This window comes from Danio aesculapii, chromosome 7 (genome assembly GCF_903798145.1).
Source record: "Danio aesculapii chromosome 7, fDanAes4.1, whole genome shotgun sequence".
In the NCBI taxonomy this organism is placed as follows: domain Eukaryota; kingdom Metazoa; phylum Chordata; class Actinopteri; order Cypriniformes; family Danionidae; genus Danio; species Danio aesculapii.
The window spans coordinates 19,630,723-19,650,882 of NC_079441.1; the positions used below are offsets into that span (position 1 = coordinate 19,630,723).

Below are 20,160 nucleotides of genomic sequence, written 5' to 3' on the forward strand. Positions count from 1 at the left end.
TGTGGAGTATTAATTGCATATTTGCACGTTATTTAAGAGTGGGGTATGACCCAAATTGCCTTGAGAGTATTGCCTGTTTGCACCTGATATGAAAGCCCTGTGATTATTGTGCTCACCTGCTACGAAAGTTTTTCTATATGTTAATTGGTTGATATCCCTTTTTGCGTAATTAATAAAGTTTTTTTTATAGTCCATTTTCTTTATTTTCTTTCGAAGGAACTAGGGCTCACAGTAGCTTAGGATAGATCATTGAATTGGATTAGACCATTAGCATCTTGATCAAAAATGACGTTTGATAATTTCCATAATTTTAAAGGTGCAATGATATTATGCAGTGCATGAAAATCAATCAAATATAACCATATAAACATGACCACCTGCTTGACCATGAAAACATTTGTGAAAAATTATTCTGAACTATTTTCAGGCGCTGCATAATATCATTGCCCTGCTGCAGCCATGGTACATTTCTCCAGAATGATAGTATAGTTCCTAGCCATATTGACTTAGAAGATAGTAACTTTCCATTTTCTGTCAGTCTTAGTACACAATGTAACTACAGAAGAGTCAAGTTTTACATAGAAAAATTATCAACACTCTTTGGTCAATTTTAACAAGTTGCTAATCCAGTCGAATGATCTATGCTCAGCTAAATGTGCTTAGCTTTAAGTACTCACCAGACCTGTTAAAAGTACCCACTAGACCCAGAGATTGGCTCAATAGATTCAAAAATAATAAAATCACCTTTTTTAACTGTAGTGGAGTCCTAAAAGCAGCCTATTTTTTAAAAAAAGACGAGCGTTCCTTTAATCAACACAGATTTAAACTTGGGCCTCGGGTGTCATTTCCAATTGCAAAGATTCCTTGAAATGTGTGGATTTTGTCCATGAAGTTTGCAAACTGAGAGTTAATAGAGTAAAATGTCACCTTGATTGGCAGCTCACTAGTTTTGGAGAAACAACCAAATGTTAAAGCATCCAGACATACATAATAAAAATAATTCCCTAATTTATATAGAGCTTTTCTGGACACTCAAAGTGCTTTACACATTTTTGGGAAGGAATCTCCTCATCCACCATCAGTGTGCAGCATCCAGCTGGATGACATGACGGCAGCCATATTGCACACCACACACCAGCTGATTGGTGAAGAGGAGACAGAGTGATGGAGCCAATTATGATATGGGGACATTAGTCCACCATGATGGACTACTTTGGCCTGGATGCCAGGGTTAAACCCAACTCTTTTTCCACAGAGAGTCAGAACCTTGGTTCAACGTCTCATCTGAAAGACGACGTGCACTGAGCAGTATAGAGTCCCCTTCACTATACTGGGGTGTTAGCACCCACACAGACCCCAGGCTGAGCGCCCTCTGATGGTCTCACCACCATCACTTCCAGCAGCAACCTAGCTTCCACATTTGGTCTCTCATCCAGGTACTGACCAGGCACAGCCCTGCTTAGCTTCAGTCGGCGACCATGCGAGAGTTAGTTGCCATTATACATGGCCTGTGTGATGTCCTAAAAAATGCCATCTTGGTAAATTTCTCACTATTTTGGGCAAAAATGTTGTGGTAGCTCACTAAGTTTTAAAGTCATGTTTTGAATCTTTAAATCCACCTACAGTATGATGCCCAGTAACTCTAGATGTGCTGCCTATAAGTTTTGAAAGAGAACCAGTGTATGAATCTTTAAATACATTTGTGAAGCAAATCAATTTTTTTTGAAAGTCTACTTAGGCAGCTCAATATATCTGAAATGCTGTCGGAGTTCACACATTGCTGTGATGCCTAACAATCAATGGTTGATGAAGTACACAAACCAGGTACTTGAGTGAAAGTACAGACTTACACTGCATTTCATTTGGAAGGACTCATCCCTATGCCCTAATCACTTCAAAGGGTTTACCCTCCGAAGTGACAGCTTTGAAGGGATGAAGGTTGTAGGGGTCAAAAAAGGCTGTTTTTGGGAAGCACTTCTGAGTCATCTTAACAAGACAACTGAAGTGACTATCAGTTGCAGCTTTCAAAATCCTTCATTCCAAAGAGCCCTTCGAAGTGGCCAGTTTTGAGCACTTCGGTTTGGAACACTTCAATATGGCAGCCATAATTGTGTTCTCTCTGAAGTGCTCTTCAGAAAGCGATTAATATCTTATTTGGAATGCACTTTTAATAAATGATAACCCTGGTAAAAGTAATAAATGTGCTTGTGCTTTTGTAGACTTAAAAAAACACATTCACTTGAGTTGTAACGTACTTGATAAAGTAAGTTCTGACTGCAACTGTATATATATATATATATATATATATATATATATATATATATATATATATATATATATATATATATATATATATATATATATAATAAATATATATGAGCTAAACCAACCAAATATATGTGGACAAAATATAAACATAGATAAAAACATAGGGTAAAATATTTTAATATTTTAACAAGAGCGCGATGCAATCATTCTAGTTTTAAATGTAACATGTGCTGAAAAGAAAGTTTCATTGAAATTCATTTGCATTGTATTACTATTGCTTCAATACACAATATCCGACAGTCAAGCATTTCATATCGTGAGCCTAAACAACTCACCTTTTTCTCTGACTTTTTACACCAGATTTTGCTCATAGAATTCTGACAGTTGACATAAATATGATTTTTATTTGTAATTTAAAAAATCCTAAAATTCAGCTTTAAAAACAGTTATTGAGTATCTACATAGTCAAGCTCTGAGAATCTCCTGGTTTTTTCTCTTTTTTTGTCTGACTTTGTGAATTCTGTGATTTTTCTAACTGTATTGACATTTTTCATCAGCCATTGCACTTTCACTGATTTTTAAACATTAAAAACATCTTGTCACGGTGCTTGATGTTGCAAACTGATATTTTCCTACTATATTATTCTACCTTTGTGTATAGTTATGAACACACTTGTTTATTAAGCAAGCCGTTTGATCATATTTTATTGTTTATTATTCCTGGTCATTTCTCCCATGGGCGACTGAATCAGAAGTTCTAAAACAATCATGAATATGGGTGTGCTTCCGCATTGAAGAATAAGGTCAATACTCGACTCACTTTAATATTTGAATCTTTTACTGGATCATTTGAATCTTTAAATCATTAAACAGGATGTCAGATTGCTTTGTCTAGTTCAGTTGAATCTGTTAGACATTAACTGTAGTCTTATAAATCAGTGAGTTGATCAGTCCAATTCATGATTTAATCATTTAGTGTGATTTGAGATCAGATTTAACGTGTTAAATGAAAAGGATCAGCTCAATCACATGTAAGACTTTCTCCACTACAAAATAACAAAGAAAGGCATGTTTTTATGAAATGTAGAAAATAAAAGCATGATGTTACACTTACATTATACAAAATATAGTGAAGTAAAAGTTTCCTCAAACTGTCCCGTGAAGTGCTTTCAAATAAGCATTTTTATATGATGACAGATGATGCATTTTATTTGATGATACTTATTTTGTTTGATGTAATCTCAACCGAAACACGAAAAGAGGGTAGGGCATAGAGTAGTTCCTCCCCTTTAAAAAAAATAGCCAATAGTGTTTTGGTTTATCACCGCTCTGCCAGTGGTTTAGCTCAAGTGCATCAATTGAAAAGCAAATGAGAAGCATCTTGAAGGGGGTGGGGCATGTCAGATGCTAGAGAGCATTTGATTGGTTGTGATTTGATGAGAAACTGAAGAATGTGGTGACCATCAAAACCATTTGAATCTATTTAGGACAAAAGTGACTAAATAAAAAGTTTTACGTGTTTATATCAGTTTTATATCTTCTAAATGCTAATTTTGTCACTGTTTTGGGACACATTAGCTATCCTACAAACAAATAATACTGATACTAATATCTAAAAAGCTTCATTTTAATTTTATGCAACCTTTAAACGATCCCTAAGACTACTGTCTAGGTAGGTTGCCTGCTAGGTTTTAAGCATGTACAGTAAATAAGAAGTGTCATTGGTGCATTTCTCATCATGTCTGGCATTTCTAGAAAGACTCCATCTATAACATTTATGTTGGGGGGACATTTGGAAGGGCTCCTATTCAAAGTTCTTTTCCTGCACGACTGATTTCAGTCCTTGTAGCTTTCATACAATGTGGCATTCAGTGCTGAGTTGGAATGTGTCTGGAAAAATTAGTGCTAACATTAAAAAGCCTAATGCTGACCTCTTATTTACAGACGCTGGAAGGCATCACGAAGACATGGGAGGAAATGTCTCTGGACATCACACCCCACAAAGACAAAGGTCACCACAAACTGAGGTGAGAAGCCAGAGGTCCCAAAGGTCAAATGTCAAGAGGTTACAGATACTCAGGTGCTCAATAAGCAGAATCTTAAAAAGATGATAATGATGATTCAGCGTCTGGAGGTGGCACTGATTTCTGTAAGTCTAAATTTTGTCTAAATTTTGTACATTTAGTTTAATTTAATTTAATTTAATTTAAGTTATCTTTTATTTGTTTTTAATAATTTTATTATCCAAGTCCAAGACCAGTACCACACACATTCATTTAGTTGAATTTCATTTCATTTCATTTCATTTCATTTCATTTCATTTCATTATTTTATTTTATTTTATTTTATTTTATTTTATTTTATTTTATTTTATTTTATTTTATTTTATTTTATTTTATTTTATTTTATTTTATTTTATTTTATTTTATTTTATTTTATTTTATTCCCAGACCTGTACCGCACTCTTTTATTTTATTTTATTTTATTTTATTTTATTTTATTTTATTTTATTTTATTTTATTTTATTTTATTTTATTTTATTTTATTTTATTTTATTTTATTTTATTTTATTTTATTTTATTTTATTTTATTTTATTTTATTTTATTTTATTTTATTTTATTTAAGTCCCAAACCAGTAAATAGTAATAAAAATATAAACCAGTAAATTAAATTAAATTAAATTAAATTAAATTAAATTAAATTAAATTAAATTAAATTAAATTAAATTAAATTAAATTAAATTAAATTAAATTAAATTAAATTAAATTAAATTAAATTTTTTATTTTATAAAAGTCTAAGAAAAAAAAAAACGGTACAAAATTTGCACGTACACACAAGCCTAAAACAGCTTGCAAAAGCCTACAGCCTCCACCAGCAGATTTTTAGCCTAATTGGGGAGTTGTCCTAATTGACTTTCCCTAATTGATGTATTAGATTTTGTTTTTTACTGAGCCGTAATTGTACGATAACTTTCATGCTTGTCCAGTGGAGCGGTAATTGCTGAATTGTTTTTTGGTGGCGAAGTCCCTGTCCACCAAGGGACAGTTGCTGGCTTCATCTGTGCTGTAACGGCAGCGTAATGTGAATATATTAGTGCCAAAAAACAAGCCATAGCCTAAAAAACACCATTCCTCAACATGATGGAGCGCCCTGCTGCAGGGGAGAACCGCCACGCGCAAGGCGCCAGTAACTCCGCATTATCATATTACTCTGTGTGACACAACCACCACAGAGAAAATACAGCAAATGAGACACAACCCTGGCTGTGTTTTAAACTTAGTGAGCCGCCTCCCACATGCTAGACAGAATTTTGACCATCATAAGCAGATTTAAATATCCATGTTGGATTGAATGCTCTTATAATGTGCAAAAATGCCATCTTGAAATGCAGCTCAGAGCATTTTGAAACACAGCCAGTGTTTGAATGGACCTTTGATACCTGGGAAATGCCACCTAGGTGTGTAGCTCGGTAGGATTTGAAACCCATCCAGTGTTTAAATGCACCTTTGATGCCCAAAAATGCTGCCTAGGTGGGCAGTTTGCTCGGGTGTGAAAAATAGCCACTGGCTGGACAGCATTGCTTTCTCAGAGCCCTGTTCAAATCTGTGTTTGACAGCACGCCATGTTTTCATGCGCAGACTAAATGGCTTATCAATGCCAGGGCACCTTGAGCTCTCACACAAACATAATTACTATCAATCTCCTCAGAGAACAAGAGTCAGAATGGCGGCTTTAAGCCTTGTGGGCAAACAAGTCAAGGGTCCAATAAAGAACATAAACCGACTGTCTGTGCATGAATAAATACCAGCGGAAAAAGACGTTCTTGTGTTTAGATGAGCTCAAATGATGCTGTTGCTCTTTTGGGTTTGATTGAGACCGTTTGGGATTTTCGTAAAGTGTTCGGTCCTCACAATTATACAAACGAGCTGTGAGCAGATAAGAACTGGAGAGGATGCTTTGTGCATATGGCAGCCGCATAAAAGCTCTAATCTAATAGAATCATTTGTACAAGCAGCCGCCTTCCCAAGGGCTGAAAGTTTTCTGAAAATGCCTTCAGGCCTGTTCATTTTTAGCTGGAAGCGCTGTGTGCGTATGAGGGTGTTCATGTGGATGATTCGGGATAGGGTCAGAAGTGTTCTTTGTGACAGTCTGAGAATGTTATTCTGTTTTGATGGTAGAAATGGTTTAGTAATTTTAGTTTTTATATATTTGTATGGAGAATTGTCACACAGATTTTTGCATGGTTTCTTTATTTGTCCATCTTGTTCTTGTTTGTGAGAGTTTGCATACACACACAAACAGACATATGTATGATTTATAGTTTATTTTTTTATCTCCTTGTGATCCATGTATAGGCTATATGCGCAGCTAGTGTTTTCTCCCATACCGATAAACTTCCGGTGAATGGTCAATTTGACTTTTTTCTATTTTATACGGTTCCTTTTACATCATTGATGTTGTAATGTACAGTAATTAAAATATAATCAGTTAAATAGATTTCAGCATTTATTTAGTAGCATTTTAGCGTGAACCGAGATGAAAAGCTGTTTACATGCACGCACCCGCCAGGATCAGCAGGTGAGCGCTGAAACATTGAAAATACTGGAGTAAAATAAATGTTCATATTTGAAAGACATGGCATGGGAAATGTAATTTAATGCAGTGCTTCTGGTAAAGTCTGAGACCCACTTCATATCGCATATCAATCAGGCAGTGAAGATTGCTGATTTTTAAAGAAAACAGACCTTAAATGTGGCGATTTTGTAACTGCATACAGTTCACTGGAAGCGTTTGACCCTACTGCATACTTCTGCATATACCCTATTTTCATCTTTACTGCAGTCTTCAATATAGCATAATCTTCGGGAAATCATTTTAATATGCTGATTTGCTGAGCAATAGTTAATTCTTATTATTGTGAATGTTGAAAATAGTTGTGGTGCTTCATATTTTAGAGATATTTTATATTCATAGTACCATTAAAGTCTTTTCCTTTTATTTTTGAAAAAAGACTTTTATTTTAGTACATTAATCAGATGTGACTTTTAAGTATTTTGGTTTAAATAAATGCTGTTTTGTCTTTTCTATTTATCAAAGAATCCTAAAAGTAACACGTATTGTGGTTTTCATTAAATTAACAAGTTGTGGTGTCTTTCTGACAGGTAGGTATAGGAAAAAAAGGGGGTGACCAGATTTTTTTATTTAAAATTATGTAGAATGAAAAAAAAAAATCAACAGTGGTAGTGATAAGAGCCATTTTTAATGTTTGAACACCAGTACATTTTTTTTGTATTTCCTTTTTTGATGTTTTCAGAACATATTCACATGATTTGAATCACTGAGAGAAATTATCTTTTTATTTCAAAATTTTTTAAATAACTTGATACTTGATATTTAACAATAATTCATATTTATATCTATATATATATATATATATATATATATTTATTTTCAATTCATATTTATTTCTATAGCGCTTTTACAATGTAAATTGTCTCAAAGCAGCTTAACATAGAAGTTCTAGTACATTGAAACTGTGTGATTCGTTTTAATCTGTCCTTTCTTAGCGCTAATAAAATTAAGTTATCTTAGAAACATTACAAAACACCTTACCACCAAAATATTTTGCATTATAATATAATACATAATGTGAGTGTGTGTGTGTGTGTGTGTGTGTGTGTGTGTGTGTGCGTGCGTGCGTGCGTGCGTGCGTGCGTGCGTGTGTGTGTGTGTGCGTGCGTGCGTGTGTGTGCGCGCATTGTAAAAAGTGATTAGTTGAGTTTACCTAAAATAAGTAAGTAAACCTGTTGCTTTTAAAATAATTAGCTGACTTTACATACACCCCATTGCCTTAAAATGTATAAGTAAACAAACTATGGGCATAATTATAAAAATTAAATTCAATCAAATTAACAAGTTACATAGCGTTTACTAACTTTTTTAGTCAACTTGTCACTTTTAAGGCAATGGGTTTACTCACTTTTTAAAATTAAAGTAAATACAGTGTGTTTGTTTGTGCGTGTACCAAATGTCCCCACAAGTATAGCAGTAAATTTTTACCTTGTGGAGACATTTTTTGGTCCCCATGAAGAAAACGACTCATAAATACAAAAAAATCAACCATTTTGAAAGTTTCCTGTGAGGGTTGGGTTTAGGGGTATAAGGGGATAAAATATACAATTTGCACAGTATAAAATAATTACATCTTTAGATGCTTTCATCCTTACCTGTTTTACCAAGTTTCCAAATGTATTGATGTAGGTATTCAATTCAATATCACTGATTTTTATTGTATGTTGATCAAATAATGCAGCTTTGTTAAGATAATATTAAGAATCAATTAAAAAGCAAATGTTTAAAAAATAATTCTTATTCCAACACAATACAAAATGCAAAATAAGACACAAAACGGACATGATCATGGGCCAGTGACATCGCCACATTGAAATGGTTTATAATACCCAATATATAAAAACAAAAGAAGTTTATCTAGTCTCTGCTGAAATATTGATGCATTTATACTTTTATTTTTCACAGCTTCATTTTAATTAACATCAAAATAAATCTACCATCCACTCCCATATACAGTCCAAAAACTCTATGTAGATTGCATTTGTAAATGCTCTTGATGAGTTTGGTGTGATTTCACTTGTGTATGTTCAGTATTACACTAATACGCATCGTCATAAAGCCTGCAGCTGTTTGTGTGTGTGTGTGCTATAAGCTGTCGTATGCGTCAGTGTCTCACACCCACCTGTGTGTGAAAGAGAGAGACAGAGAGAGAATCACAGGCGGTGGTGTCTTACTGACAGGTAAGCATGGGGAGAAAAAAGCGAGCGAACAGACATATAGAGGAAGTGGGGGAGATTTTTTATTGCTTATTTCTGGAAGCTTAGATCCTGCAGAACAGAGAAAGGATGTGGTCTCCCTCACTCTCTCTCTCTCTTTCCCCTCTTTAGCGCACATACCTGCTGGTATTGTTCATCCCCATCAGTGCTGCAACAAAAGCTGGACATATGCTTTATCTTTTAGTCCTCTCTCTCTTTTTGATCACTCTATTTCTCCCCCTGTTTTTTGTCAGCGGGGTGTATGCCATATCAACAAATACTGTGTGTTTAGTATTCAGTGGTGGGGTTGTATACAGGGGACAGAATCAATTCCAAATTACTCAGGCTCTCAATAACGGACAGCCCCGTCCGCAAGGAGAAAAGATGATTAATGATGATAGTATTCATGATAGAAGCTGAAGTGCGCGCACACACAGATGGAGCTGTGTGTGTGTGTGTGTTAATGGTCCTGCAGTGAAGAGGCTTTCTGTTTTCTGCCGTGTACTTATAATTGAGCGTTTCCACATATTTAGCAGGACGGAGTGCAAATCACCTGTAATTACCACCTACAGCCCCGCATTGTACACGCAGCAGCACACACGCACACACATAGCTATTGTATAAGCACAGTGCATAGAAACATTTATCTGCCTGCTCTGCAGTTACAAGAGTGACAATTCTGCAGAATACGCGGTAAAACTGTCCTGCACCGAAGGTTCGACTGACCCAAGGACTCTCTCGTAACGTCTAGCGAAGCCAGTGAAGTGGTCTTTAATGACGCAGGATAAAACATGTGTGCAAACACTTTCAGCATATGCTGCTTTCAGTAATTAAATTAGACACATACACCACCCTCACCAGCACTGTATTTTATTTACAGTTTGCCACAGTGCACATTTTTGCCCTGACGCACATATGCTGCTGGTTGGACCCACACACACGCGCAGCTGCGGATGAACGTCCCAGCACAGCATTGCTGATGACTGGGTATTTTGAGAGGTCACGTCCTTTTCTGTGTGCTTTTTTTCTGTTAGTACACTGGAAGTTGGTTGCTGTGTATGTGTGTGTGTTTTATACCTATAGGCTGTTCAATGGAAATAGTGAGATGGCATGCTCGACAGCATTTTTAGACATCAATGGCTTCAATTTGAATGTCACTATAGGTTTAGAAAAATGCCTAGGTAAGCAGACTAAGTTTACTCTATAAACAGAGAGCAAAGCTATACACATTCCAACTCACACATGTTCACTCTCTCCAAACGATCAGCATTCATTGCTTCATAATTGCTGCGAGCGTGACTCATTGGGTCAGGGTAGTACAACACTGCCACCTAGTGTGTGTGCATATGTGTGCTTATGGTGCGTGTGTGAGAGATAAAGGAAGCAGGAATGCCCTGACCATCTGCTGCACATTAGAAAGAGACCCCCAGCCCAATTCAATTAACATCCACAAGCCCCCTGATTGGGCTCAGAGAGAAACAGAGAGATGGGAAGAGAGATAAAGGCCAGCGCAGGAGTTACTACCCAGCAGTAAATGCGAGGTTTGCCGTTCTCTGATGAACTCTGCTTCTGACAGCGGGGTGAATGGAAAAGTCATTGATCAAATGCAAACACTAACAAACACAGTAGACTTTTTTTAAAGGGGTAAGGAAATGTTGTTTGCTATGAATGGAGATAGAAATAAATATTCTTGATCTGTGCACTGTTAAACCTTTAAACTCATTGCGATAATGAAATAATCTTTAATTGGTTATTACCTTCAGTTATGTTAATTGCGTATGTTCTTTTAGAAGTCGAAATCTGACAAAATTTAGCAGGATGTTGTGTGTTTTCTTTATTTGTTTTTCATTTATTTCTTTTTATTTTTAAGTATATTTTGTTTAAAAGCATATGCAAACGTCTTTATTTTAAATTGTTTTCTTTATTTTTGGTATTTTTTGTTTTGTGTGGTTGACAATTACAATTTTGTTTTGTTTAATATAGTTTTTATTAATTTACAAGCATTTCATTCTTTAGTCTTGCTACTTATTTTTGTATTAAAAACACGTCGAAATCATGCATACTAATACACTACCTGATAAAAGTCTTGTCGTCGATCCCAGTTGTAAAAGCAATGAATAATAACTTGACTTCTAGTTGATCAAAAGTGGTAACAGGTGCATTTTTCTGTTGAGTCATCTGTTGAACTGCATCCCAATCATCACCAATACTGCAAAAAACCTGTTGGAACCTGCATGGACCCAAGATTCTCACAGAATTCAGTCAAGTTTGGTAAAGTAAAAATCATGGTTTGGGGTTACATTCAGTATGGGGGCATGCGAGAGATCTGCAGAGTGAACGGCAACATCAACAGCCTGAGGTATCAAGACATTTGTGTTGCCCATTACATTACAAACCACAGAAGAGGGCAAATTGTTCAGCAGGATAGCGCTCCTTCTCATACTTAAGCCTCCACATCAAAGTTCCTGAAAGCAAAGAAGATCAAGCTGCTCCAGGATGAGCCAGCCCAGTCACGAGACATTAAGGTTGGGCGATGTTGACCAATTTGGCATCGTACAATGTCTAATGTAAAACATCGCAATGGACGATGGCATCGGGTGGGGGTGTTTTTTGTTAAATTTAAATTAATTCATTGTAGCCAACTGTTTTCACTACCTGACCTACTGTACATGGTCTTTGCTTTACCCATAACCAAACCATGAATAAATAAAGTTACACACATATTACCACATGTCAATCTTTTTTTTTCCACGGGACTCTGGCATGAATAGGCACAGTGATCTGTCGTTATAATTGCTTTTTCCCACAGCTGGTGGAGGAGACGAGAGTTTGTTTGGAGTTCACTGTAATTTGTATTGTGATTGATGATAACTTCCTTATTATTATTATTATTATTATTATTATTATTATGAGGAAATAATAACAAGTAAAGATGCTAGGGCTCGACCGGTTTGGTCGCATATGCGCCGGAAATTTTACCTATGTGACGTAAAAATATTTTTGGAAGCATTTGTGCGAGCGCATAAATTGTTGTCATGCGACCTGTTTTCACTGCAAAATCCTCACCGCGTGTGTGGATTTAGGAGACATTTATGCAGAATTCATCTTTGCACCTAAAAACGCCAAACGCAGCGCTCAGAAACAGATTAAAACAGTTTTTATGTGAACTTGCTGAAGTAAAACAAAGCCCTCAGTGCTTGCCCCGTCTTTGTGCTCTTCTTATTGGCCCACTGCTCTAGAGCTGAACGCGAATGGATTGGTTAATGTCAGCTGTCAATCACTCAGTCAATGCCTCCTGCCTTCAGGTGACAGGAGCTACAACTGCGAAAACGTAAAGCGCTGAAGATGAGAAAAAAAATGAAAATAAAACTGACAGATTTTGTTTTAGAAACCACCTAAAGTTACTAATAATGGCACATCTTATTAGTGATAATGTGCTGAATGTTAATCCACCATTTACACTTTTCCAAGAGTGGATAAAAGACTTCCATTGGCTTCAAGTTCACTATGAAAATAACTAAAGCCATTCACTGGAAAGTCTGTGGGATGGGGTTTGCAGGTAACCACGTTTGCCACCGAATTTACACATTTAAAGCGCGAGAGGTACTGTATAATCCTCCATTTAATCCTCACGATGCCGTCAGCCGTGCAAGTGGCCGCTTTATGTAAAATTTAACACAGCTCATGAAAAGACCATTATTGCTATTAAGATCACATGCAAATAATAGGTTATATATCAATTTAAATGTGGAGTAGGGCGATGGATCGCGATGCCAACTCAGCATAGTGAAGTTTTTCGGCCATCGGCTATGGACGATGGCATCGTCTATCAGCCCAACCCTACTAGACATGAACATTATTGAGCATGTCTGGGGTAAGATGAAGGAGGAGGCATTGAAGATGAATCCAAAGAAGTCTTCATGAACTCTGGGAGTCCTGCAAGAAGACTTTCTTTGCAATTCCAGATGACTTTATTAATAAGTTATTTGAGTCATTGCAGAGATGTATGGATGCAGTCCTTCAAGCTCATGGGAGTCAAACACAATATGAATTCTTTTTCCACTACAGCATGACTTTATATTCTATACTGTACATTATTTCTGTTAAGTGACAAGACTTTAGTCTAAGTCTAAGCAAAGTCAGATGTTACTGACCTAATTAAATATTTTATTTTGGTAAATAAGCGTAATCTAGAGGCCTTTGCCTTTCATATAAGCCTCTTCTCATACCAAATGATCAACTAGAAGTCAAGTTATTATTTGTTGTTCCTAAAACTTGGATAGGCAACAAGACTTTTGTCAGATAGTGTATTTATGTAATACTATTATTTTGTCATCGCCACAGTCAGTATTTACAATGGTTAGATATAGAAATTCCCAATATTTTGTGGCAATTATGCCTTCAGGTCTCAGCAGACAGTGCAGCTGCCAAAGATCTGTATTTACTGTCTCACTAACAACTGTTGCTGAATTTGTAGCTAATATGAATTGGTTTTTCATGAACAAATAGTTATTATGATCCACTATGATGGTATCAGCAGAGAGCTGTAGAATCCTAATCAAAAAAGCACTCATTTAAATATTCATTTTTACAATTTTATTTATCAATTTATTATTTTAGTATCTTGTGTGTTATGTGCAGTGTGATGGTGATGTAGCATCCATAACTCTCTAAAGCTTAGAAAAGAATATGCCCTCATAAAGATGTAAATCTATTCCAGGTAGCATATACACAGTATGGCTGGTCCTTATTTTGATAGCCAGTTACATGCTTGTGTGCGTTTTATTGCTGTGACAGTGCTAATGTAGTCAGGGATTTTGTGTCTCTCTCACCTGCTGCTCCTCTGAGAACAGCCTGCAGTGAAGACAGTGGTGATGAGATGTGATGAGAGTGATGAATATGACAGATCAAGAGCTGCAGCGGTGTGTGTATATATGAGAGAGAGAACGAGAGAGAGAGAGAGAGAGATGATTCCTCTTTCCCACTGCTGATGTTCATGTGTGTGAGTCCAAGTGAAAGAAAGAGTTGAGAGCACTGGAGATTGAGCAGGGAGGCTGTGATTGGTCTGAATCAGAGGCCTGCGGCAGGCGGGCAAAACGTGTGATCACTTATAGCAGAGGTGATAATTTACAGCCTTTCTGAGTGTGTGAGAGAGAGCCTCTGTCTCTCAGAGCAGCCGGCCTGTACTGAATCTGACCATATTCAACAACAGATGTTTGTCCAAACAATGCTATTAAAATTATAGCAACATAGTAGACTATACAGAGGTTTTCTTGTTCGTATATTCATATTATAAGTTATTTAAATATGTATATTAAATATCTGTATGATTGTTTATTTTGGCTACTGTACAGTCAGTAGTTGATTTATTTATATTTAAATGCACAATATTTATTGAAATATCCAAAAAACACATATATTTTGCTGGCTTAATTACTTATGTTAAAGCAAATGTTTCGAAGACTGTTCAAATCCGTTTTGTTTAAATGAAAACAGGAAAACATCAAGAATCTTCAATATGTTGTGTGCACAGAGCAGCATTATAACAGAACTTTGAAATGTATTTGGTATATGATAAAACAGTGTGGCTTCATTTTGGGAAATTCCTTTACGCTGTCCCAACACAAATCTATTAAGTTAATGTAATTGTTTTTACAAATTTGGGTGGATTGCACATAAAACAATTAAGTTGTAGAAAAAAAACGTAAGAATTGTGTTGTTTCAACTAGTTTTAAATACTGTAAGTAGTTTGAACAAGCAAAAGTATTTTTTTGAGTGTAGAAGAACCAAAAGAGGTGGACTGTTCCATAATAAAAGCTCAGCTGCTTTCTTATAATTGCTTCACCGTCTCATTTCGCTTCAGTGGCTTTTAGCCTTATTCTGCCTTATTCTGAAGTGTTGAGTACTTTAGTTCATTCAAAAACACTATTTCTGATGGAGTCTAGTCGAATGTAATGAAGATGACAACTCCCTTGATTCCACACTCAGTCACAGCGTGATAAGTGAAGTTTATTTGTAAACCAAATTCGAGAGGATCACATGCTTGATTGACCATGGCTGGTTCCGCATTAGCTATATCACATGATATACCAATCCAATCCAAGATGAATCCAAACACATATAAATAGCCGGATTTCCTTACCTTAGCCATCTTCATCTTGAAGAATCCCCCCTCCACCACGACTCCTTCCCTTCTTTCTTAGCATAATACTGGGGAGTTCATGAGACCTACCTGAGCTAAGACTCCCCTTTCTCCTGATGAAACGGGAAGGAGCCCCAGGCTCAAGGATCTTCTTAGCTCAGGGCTCTCTCCCGGGACAGCATGCCAAACACACTTTTACTTATCAATCATCAGCTAAGTGTGTTGTTGTTTGTTGTGAATATACACCCTCTAGTGATGAAAATGACATACTTCATACTCTTTTAATCCAAATAAAAAGTTCTGTTCTGTTAGAATTTTTTTTATGAAAACTGAAATGTGTTAATTTCTTTAGTAACATTTGATTTTATTGTCTGTTAGTGCCATAGTCAATATTAACAATGGCTTGAAGCAAAAAGGTTATTGGAATATGACAAAAATATTCTAGATATGGATATCCTAATGTCATAATTATCCCTATAGATCACTGCAGTTTCTACTTGTCAAACATCTAGATTTATTTGTCTCAGAGAAAATGGTTGGTGAATTTGTAAGTAAAATAATTTGTGATTTTATGGAAAAAAAAAACATTAATTATGATCCCACATGACCCTTTGTGAAATCAGTCTGATATGTTAATTTGATTCTCAAACATTTAATTACATTTAGCAATGTTGAAAACATTTTGTGATGCTTAAAACCTTTGATAAATAGACAATTTAAAAGAACATTCATTTGAAATAAAAACCTAATTAAACATTATAAATTTCCATGATTTAACATGACACTTTATTGTCACTTTTGTTGATTTTAATTATATTAAATTATAAAAAAGTACTCCAATCTTGTGACCAGTCGTCCATATTTATGCAACACCTGTTCCACAGATAAAAAAGTGAATTTTCTTTAATAACAAAATTGTTTCCCCCAATAGCCAAGTAAAAAGCATTTCTAATCACTTTTTAAACATTGATCAGAATTGTAGGATTAACGTTATGCAATGTTTCTGAAGTCATAAACGCCCTGATAATCCACTTATACTGTAATAGCTTAAAGCTCACATTAACTGTCTTGATGTGGGAATTTAACGGGGTTCTCTGCCATTCATCTTGGTATATATCCTGTTATATTCTAATATATGTTTTAATGCTTTCTTTGATGATCATAATCCAAAACTTTGTCAGCGGAGGAGCTCATGATGGGTCATTTTTTTTCATATACTATGCTGAAATACAGAGCGTACTAACATGATTTCCTGCTTCTCAGCCATCATCACTTGCGTTTATTGTGCTATATTTTTATGGTGGCTTCGGGGCAAAAACTCATGAGTGCACTTAAACTTGATTAAAGCCACCTTATGATTCACAGGGTTTTTATGTTGTGTTGCTGAGCAGGGGTTATATTATATTATATTATATTATATTATATTATATTATATTATATTATATTATATTATATTATATTATATTATATTATATTATATTATATCTGGGGTCTGTGCAATTTATTTTAAGGATTTTTTTCAGCAAGGATGCATCATAGTAATTAAAAGTGACTGTACAGCATATATGTGTCATATATTGTATATAAACTCACCGGCCACTTTATTAGGTACACTTGTCCAACTGCTCATAAATGCAAATTTCTAATCAGCCAATCACATGAAAGCAACTCAATGCATTTAGGCATGTAGACATGGTGAAGATGATCTGCTGCAGTTCAAACCGAGCATCAGAATGGGAAAGAAAGGTGATTTAAGGGACTTTGAACGTGGCATGGTTGTTGGTGCCAGATGGGCTGGTCTGAGTATTTTAGAAACTGCTGATTTACTGGGATTTCACGCACAACCATCTCTAGAGTTTACAGAGAATGGTCCAAAAAAGAGAAAATATCCAGTGAGAGGCAGTTCTGTGGGCGCAAACGTGTTGTTGGTGACAGAGGTCAGAGGAGAATGACCAGACTGGTTTGAGCTGATAGAAAGGCAACAGTAACTCAAATAACCACTCGTTATTTGACTGCGGTATGCAAAAGAGCATCTCAAAATGCACAAGTCATCGAACCTTGAGATGGATGGCCTACAGCAGCAAAAGACCACACCGGGTGAAACTCCTGTCAGCTAAGAAAAGGAAACTGATGCTACAATTTGCACAAGCTCACCAAAATTGGACAATAGAATGTTGGAAAAATGTTGCCTGTTCTGATGAGTCTTGATTTCTGCTTCGACATTCGGATGGTAGGGTCATAATTTGTTGTCAACAACATGAAAGCATGGATACATTCTGCCTTTTATTGATGGTTCAGACTTGTGGTGGTGGTGTAATGGTGTGGGGGATACTTTCTTGGCACACTTTGGGCCTATTAGTACCAACTGAGCATTGTGTCAATGTCACAGCCTACCTGAGTATTGTTGCTGACCATGTCCATCCCTTTATGACCACAGAGTACTCATCTTCTGATGGCTACTTCCAGCAAGATAACACGCCATGTCATAAAGCCTGAATCATCTCAGACTGGTTTCTTGAACATGACAATGAGTTCACTGTACTCAAATGGCCTCCACAGTCAGCAGATCTCAATCCAGTAGAGCACCTTTCATGGATATGTAGCCGACAAATCTGCAGCAACTGCGTGATGCTATCATGTCTCTGAGGAATAATTTTAGTACTTTGGTAAATCTATGTCACAAAGGATTAGAGCAGTTCTGAAGGCAAAGGTGGGTCCAAACAGAAACAGAAATTGGGGAAAAAAAAATAAACAGGGGGACTAATAATTCTGGGGGGCTAAGTATATAAGTATATAAGTTTTGCTATAATATTAAGAGTTTTTACTGTATTTTTAGTTCAATAAAAGCTCCGCTAAAAAATGGAAACTTACCAACATTATTAAATATTACAAATATTAAATAAAATGTGAAAGTACCAGAGAGTTTGAATTCAATTGTTTATGAAAGACATGGGCCTATTGATCATATTCTTAAAGAAAAAGTTTTGCCATCATTTACGCGCCTTCGATTTTTGATCTTGGAGTTTGTTCTGTTAAACAAAAAAGAAGATATTTAAAGAATGTTGTAAACCTGTAACCATTGACTGTAATGATTTTTGTTTTTCCTGCTATGGACTTCAATGGTAACAGGTTTCCAAATGATGGCGTAATTTTCATTTTTGGGTGAACTATCCCTTTAAACATGGGCATGATTTGCAACTGTGAATTTGTCTAATATCCACCATTACAGACAAAGTAGCTCACCTCCACCGTAAATGCTCTTGGACTTCACTTATGCGTGTGTGTGTAAAGTATTTTCTCCTCAGGCGCTGGTTCAGTGATGTGTGTCGAATGCTATATGTGTCTGTCATGTTGCCTGGACTGGAAAACAGACAGATTATTCCTCTGAGTGTGTGGTGGTTGGTGCCGCGGGCGAGAGATTGTGGCTCGTTTCATGCTGTCGCTCTGGAGGTCAGGTGGCCCACGACTGTCACTCACCTCCTCTTATTCTCTCCTTCTCTCTGGAACTCTCTTCTCCTTCGCTTTACTCCTGCCTTTCTTCCTCCACTCTTTTTTCAGTAATGCACTACAAACAAAACGTACACTTTCCCATCAAGCCCATGCTTCCTCTCAGTCTGAGAAAAAAAGAAAGAAAGAGTGTGAAGATGTATTTACACTTTCCATTTTTTCATTCTTATTCCACTCGTGTGTCCTTCACAAACTGGCTATGCTTTGCTATCCTGGGTGTGCAAAGTAGGGGCCATGTTAACTGAAACATTATGTCAGTTTTCCGTCATTTTTTTGCATCAAACTGAGTGTCACTCCATTGTTGTTTGTTTTTTAGGAATGTACACTAACAAAAATGATTTACTTCAAGCGGGCAACACACAATACTGTATAGGCTACACCGTAAGCGACTGTTTTTCTATTACAATGCAATAGTATCTGGATGCAACCTGGATGAAGAAAAATCTCAGACACAATGCACTCAATTGAGTAAGTGACGTCACTGTGTTGGGTAGGGTTAGGGGTGGGGTTAGGTGAGCACATTAAAAACCATTGGATGCAGCACTGCACCAGGTCTGCATCCAGACCCCTCTCTTACAATGTGCTACTTTTCTGTTTTTTTTCTACTTAAACACAAGCTTGATGGACCCATGTTATTGTTATGTTTGTATGTTTTGCAGCACCTATAGCTAGCACAAGGGCCATGTTTTTAGCCAACCCAGGCTCATTATTGATATGTACCCCTGTATACATTTCTGGAGAGCGCAAAATACATCCCAGGAGGTACGTTTTTTGCAGTTTTTGTTTTTGCGAAACCACCAGAGGTATAAACACAAGCTTGATGGACACATGTTATTGTTATGTTTGCATGTCTTGCAGCACCTATAGCTAGCACATGTGCCATGTTTTCAGGCAACGCAGGCTCATTAGTGATACGTACCCCTGTATACATTTCTGGAGAGCGCAAAATACGAGCAGGAGGTACGTTTTTTGCAGTTTTTGTTTTTGCAAATCCACCAGATGTCGCTGTGTATGCTCTTTCAGATCTCAAATTTCTCTCACGAGTGCCATTCACACCTGCGTTTTCAGATCTTACCACGCTTTCACCCTGTTATTTACTTCTTTTATTTTTTGCCTTTTGTTTTTGTTTTACCTGTGCTCTGGAACCGTTCCTTGCTGCACTCGAACCCCGTTGTCATGGTGAGCTTCGCTCTGCATCTCAAGTCCGCCTACGTATGCAGTGGAAAAGCCATCTATGGGGAGGTAAGCGGTCAGCTGGTAGCGCAAAAAGAAACAGAAGCTGTCGGCAGCATCATATTAGCATTCATTTGAAAGACGAAATGCAGCCATATGTACCTCTGGCTACATAATTTGTGCTCTCTAGAAATGTATACGAGCGTACATATTCACAATGAGCCTGTGTTGTTTTGAGCAC

The 20,160-nt window shown here is 36.4% G+C and overlaps 1 protein-coding gene across 1 annotated transcript in view; it reads left to right on the plus strand.

Annotated features, from left to right (window-relative positions):
- The window catches only part of dnah2 (dynein, axonemal, heavy chain 2), a 275,588-nt gene that overhangs the window by 104,732 nt on the left and 150,696 nt on the right, over window positions 1-20,160 (plus strand). The window contains exon 27 of the mRNA XM_056461233.1: window positions 4,213-4,295. Within this exon, the coding sequence (XP_056317208.1) occupies window positions 4,213-4,295 (83 nt within the window). The remainder of the gene's footprint in view (window positions 1-4,212; window positions 4,296-20,160) is intronic.